The following is a 1504-nucleotide window of genomic DNA, read 5'->3' as shown; positions in this document are numbered from 1 at the left end:
ATCCACTGAGCCAAACAGGCTAGGGCAAGACAATTTTATATGGTATTATAGTGGAAGATTGGGTTTGATAGGAAGAATGTTCTTATCTGTCTGGAGATGGGAGGATATTCTGAGTGTATGTATATCTAGAGCTGTACAGCTAAAGGAGTGGTACATATCTGAATCACCTGTGAAGCTTCTAAAAAACAATATATGAGAGCTTCTATATGATTTTCACTTACTTTTGGGAGTAGCCCTAGCCGTGCTTAGTAGGGTGCAAGGCAACAATGTGAGTTTCCTTATGCATAGTTGCTTTAATGTTGCGCTTTACATTCTCCACTCTACTAAATATTCAGAAATTAGACTATAGAAAGAAGGAAAAAGCCAAATTTGTCATTTATTCTAATGACACCCTTCATCTTCCCAAGGGTCAGGATGAGTTCTAGGATAAGTGATTTCTTATTTGGTTTACTTTCTTGTTTTTCAGTCAATGGAGGAGGACCCTTGGTCAAGGCTGAACTCTAAGGACCATGTACCTGCCCTTGTTCGTAGTAATGCCTTCTCAGAGAATTACTTAGAAGTCCCAGCTGAGGTAGCTCGAGGGAATGTCCAGGCTGCAGTCTTACCCTCAAAAGATCTAGAGCCACTTGAAGAAAACTGCACTAAAGCCCTGACATTAAGGATACATGATTCTTTGAATAATAGCCTGTCAGTTGGCCTGGTGCCTACCAATTCAACAAACACCATTATGGACCAAAAAAATTTAAAGACATCAACTTCAGGTCAAATGAAAGCCCAAGAAGTTGAAAGAACCCCTCCAGCAAATTTTAAAAGGACATTAGAAGAATCCAATTCTGGCCCTCTTATGAAGAAGCATAAACGAAATGGTTTAAGTCGAAGTAATAGTGCTCAGCCTGCAAGCCTCGCCACAACCTCACAGCGAAAGAACTCTGTTAAACTTACCATGCGGCGCAGACTTAGGGGCCAGAAGAAAATTGGAAATCCTTTACTTCACCAGCACCGAAAAACTGTTTGTGTTTGCTGAACTGTATCTGAAAAATGGCTTTTTTCCAAATTTAGGATATAAGGCTCTTGAAGATGGTGCCGAAGTTGAACTTCTAAAAACAGGACAAAATAAAAATGGTTTGACTTTTTTTGGAATTCAACAGTTTAATCCTGGCCTTGTACTTGCTTGTATTGTAAATGTGAATTTTATAGTTGTTAGGGTATATGTTGCTGTAAAATGTGTGTAAATTTGTATCCTTCACACAAACTCAGTCTCGTACTCTGATACACAGTAAATATAACAACAGGGCTAAAGGTTTTAAACTTTTAAAAATGCTTATTAAGTCACTTGTGATGAAACTATACAACTTTTTGAAGTAAATTATTAAGCAAACTGGAAAGTGACGTATTTTCATAGTGACCTGTGTTACACTTAATGTTTCTTAGAGACAACTATTGTCTTTTAAAAAGTATTTTTTATTTCTAATTTCATAATTCAGAACTAAATTTTTCATAGAAG

The 1504-nt window shown here is 37.0% G+C and overlaps 1 protein-coding gene across 1 annotated transcript; it reads left to right on the top strand.

Moving 5' to 3' along the window:
• The first annotated feature begins 427 nt into the window (after nt 1-427).
• On the top strand, nt 428-1145 carry LOC107181505 (protein phosphatase 1D-like). The gene has a single exon (XM_015557390.1). The coding sequence runs from the start codon at nt 470-472 to the stop codon at nt 1022-1024; it is 555 nt and encodes a 184-aa protein (XP_015412876.1). The 5' UTR covers nt 428-469; the 3' UTR covers nt 1025-1145.
• The last annotated feature ends 359 nt before the right edge of the window (nt 1146-1504 follow it).

This window comes from Myotis davidii, unplaced genomic scaffold, assembly GCF_000327345.1.
Source record: "Myotis davidii unplaced genomic scaffold, ASM32734v1 C64053271, whole genome shotgun sequence".
NCBI lineage: Eukaryota > Metazoa > Chordata > Mammalia > Chiroptera > Vespertilionidae > Myotis > Myotis davidii.
This window is presented reverse-complemented; position numbering and strand designations above follow the sequence as displayed.

Bases quoted from the DNA above. Each gene is read 5' to 3' on its own strand.
- LOC107181505 (XM_015557390.1), top strand. From the start codon at position 470: ATGGAGGAGGACCCTTGGTCAAGGCTGAACTCTAAGGACCATGTACCT.